General features: G+C 35.6%; 1 protein-coding gene across 1 annotated transcript; it reads right to left on the bottom strand.

Annotated features, from left to right (window-relative positions):
• Positions 1 to 747: 747 nt before the first annotated feature.
• On the bottom strand, positions 748 to 2,331 carry LOC132047943 (uncharacterized). The gene is made up of 3 exons (XM_059438907.1): positions 1,630 to 2,331; positions 1,070 to 1,165; positions 748 to 988 (listed from the first exon to the last, which is right to left on the bottom strand). Exons 1-2 carry the CDS (start codon positions 2,083 to 2,085, stop codon positions 1,076 to 1,078), a joined length of 546 nt encoding a protein of 181 aa, XP_059294890.1. The 5' UTR covers positions 2,086 to 2,331; the 3' UTR covers positions 748 to 988; positions 1,070 to 1,075.
• Positions 2,332 to 2,931: the final 600 nt, after the last annotated feature.

Below are 2,931 nucleotides of genomic sequence, written 5' to 3' on the forward strand. Positions count from 1 at the left end.
GCTTAAAGATTAATAAATATACAATTCAAATGAAATACAAAATTAAATTAATTAATACTATATCATTAAATTAATTTTTATAAAACGTATAGCAGTTGTGGTGATGATGGCAAGTGATAGTGATTGTGTATGCCGATTGGAAATAGTATTGGCTAATGATGATATAGAGTTTTGTGTAGTAGCTAGTGATGACGATGGTTGTTGGTCGTGACAATTGGTCACTGATAATTATGGTGGATGATGGTGATAGCTAATAATAGCGGTTGGCGATATTTAATGGTGGCTGATGGTGGTAATTTCAATAGTAATTGGTAGTTGTCGTGGTAATAGTGGTCGGTGAAGAATGTAAATTATGTCTAGTGGTGATGACAACTGAATGTGGTGGTTGGCGGGGGTGATGGTTGCCGGTGATGAGCGTGGGGTGGCGCTAGTTGATAATGGTAGCGGGCGACGATTAGGGGTGAAAGTTGGTGGAGTAAACTACCATCTTCGTAGAAATTCTTGATTGACATCTAAAAGAATTTGAAAACTTTATTATAAATCTCAATCATTCAGATCTATTTAGACCCATTAAGTGATTGTAAAGTAAAATAAAAATACACTTAATGGTTTGTTAGATCAGAATGATATATTCAGATTCGAACCTAGAAAAGGAACGTCACTTGATATCTGAACCCAGAACACTATTTATTCAAGCCGTGAGAGCATTAGAAATAACTTACTATTGAAGATAGAATTAGCAGATCATAATCAAAGCTCATAATAGCCATTCTTAGATCGAAATCATAAGAAGATACACGTTAAACAGAAAATGAATTGAAAAACAAAACCCTCTCACAAGCACATTAATTTTTGTGGTGCAAACATTTTCATAACTTCATTACATTAGTTGAAAAAGAACATGTTTTTTCTATTCTAATATCACTCAGCATCAGATGCGCAACCTCTCCATCAAGAACCAACAGAATCTGCTAGCAATGTTTTTTTCCTGTACGTAATACAAGAATTGCTTATTATAATAGGCTGAGAAAAAAACCAAGAAATAATTTTACTCATCTCTACCAATTACCAATAATTATTTGTCCGATGGTCTCGCAAGAACTTCAAGTAAACCGCAGCAGTTCATCCACGAAGTCCTAGCCTGAGCGACCATTCCAACAAGTGGCTGCGAAAAAGGAAAGTAAAAGGAATTCGTTGAGTTTTGTTATGTTTATGTGAATTTGTTAGATGTAGGAAATAATACTAAGTTGTAGTTTCTATGAAAAAGAAAGGAATACGAAATGAAAAATGGTATTGAGCTTAAAGAAACGCATTTCTTTAAGTTACTCCAGTCAGAGGCAGATGGTGCCCAGTTTACTAGTATCAAATGAAAATATTTGACATGGAGTAAAAATATATATAAAAAGTTATTACAGTTTAAAAAGAATTTAATTCATATTTTCAAAAAAATGTAGTGGGTTCATCAATAGCAAGAAGCTAAATATTAAACTCATCAAGTTTAAATTCTTAATCAACCCCTATATTTCTTCAATTCCAACCTAGTTATGTCAGTGGAGGCTGATTCAAGATTTTAAGTTTGATAGATTCGAATGAACTAATTACAAAAGAGCTACATAATGAATGCATTACCTCTTTGTCAGTGGTTGTAGGAGCTTGTTCATGATCTCCATTATTGGTAGCATTATCTGTGTCTGCTGCTGATGACTCCCCAACGTGTTTGTCTGAAGTAGGCAGCTCCTCAGTTCCATTTGGCTTCAGCTTGTGTAGTACAGAGGACAATTTGGCTGCTTGTGTCTCAACTTTGGCCTCCACTTTACTAGCTAAGCCCTTTGCAGATTGAGCGAATCCTTGAGCCAATGACACGACAGGGTTAATTACTGCTGATTCAATGTTCGCCTTGGTTTCATCAGAGTTCAGTTTTTCCACCACCATTTTTTCTAGACTCTCCAATTCTGATTTCAACAAGTCTTGACTCGCGGCAGGAGCCTCCTTGTTGGTGGTGGCTGCGGTTTCCTCCTTGGTGGTGGCTGCGGTTTCCTTGTTCTGGCTTTCCTCTTGCTTGGGTTTCTGATGAGTTTCATCCATATTGTGAATTCTTGATCTTCTCTTTCTTTAATTATGATTTTACTTTCCAAGGAAGTGTGTCTTGATATAGGGCCATGGCTTATTGAAGACAGATAATATTAAGATATAAAAATAGCAACGTTAATAATTGATTAGGTTTAGGTGGATGACCATAAACATGTTACTAACAGTGTTGAATTAGTTTTCGAGAAAAGTAATGAGCAAAACGTGATAATATATAAGTTAGTGATAAAGATATTACGAAGATTATAATAGTAGTAATATAATGGGCAATAATTATGCAGAGAAAGGCGGAAGCGCATGAACATGGAGGGACTATATTAATAATGAATGCCAAGTCAAAAATGAGGTTCCCACGTCTAATTGTTTATGATTAATGTATGCTAATGTAGTCCTGGTCTTGGAGCCAGTCTGGCTATGTAGAGGCGAAAAGTATATTTTAAGGATATACGTAGGCCTAAATCACAACCTGGAAACACAGCCTGTAACAGTGGTGAGAACTCAACCGCATCCAGTATTACATCAAATCGATGAACCAAGCATGTGATTCACATACACATATATCACTCAACCATAACTAAGTAACATTTATTATCATTTTAATTTTTAACTTCTAAGACTGACGTAAATATCGGGTATGGGTAAGTTTAATGCTTCAAGAGCAAGTTAACTGTATCGCCCTCATCACAACCACCACGTGATATATTATGTACATTTCCTCAAGTCATATATTGTTCAACTGATCAAGACTCGAATACCATCAAACTGTTTGGACAAAAGAAAAAGGGACCAACTGGATTTACACTACTTTGTAAGGCAAATCCCTCCTTTAGATTGTCCATTCAG

This window comes from Lycium ferocissimum, chromosome 2, assembly GCF_029784015.1.
Source record: "Lycium ferocissimum isolate CSIRO_LF1 chromosome 2, AGI_CSIRO_Lferr_CH_V1, whole genome shotgun sequence".
In the NCBI taxonomy this organism is placed as follows: domain Eukaryota; kingdom Viridiplantae; phylum Streptophyta; class Magnoliopsida; order Solanales; family Solanaceae; genus Lycium; species Lycium ferocissimum.

What these genes read in the sequence shown, in the direction of transcription:
- LOC132047943 (XM_059438907.1), bottom strand. Translation starts at nt 2,085, where the DNA reads ATGGATGAAACTCATCAGAAACCCAAGCAAGAGGAAAGCCAGAACAAG. An exon ending in CTACAACCACTGACAAAGAG is followed by an intron (nt 1,166 to 1,629) that starts GTAATGCATTCA and finishes CCTTTTTCGCAG; the next exon opens with CCACTTGTTGGAATGGTCGC.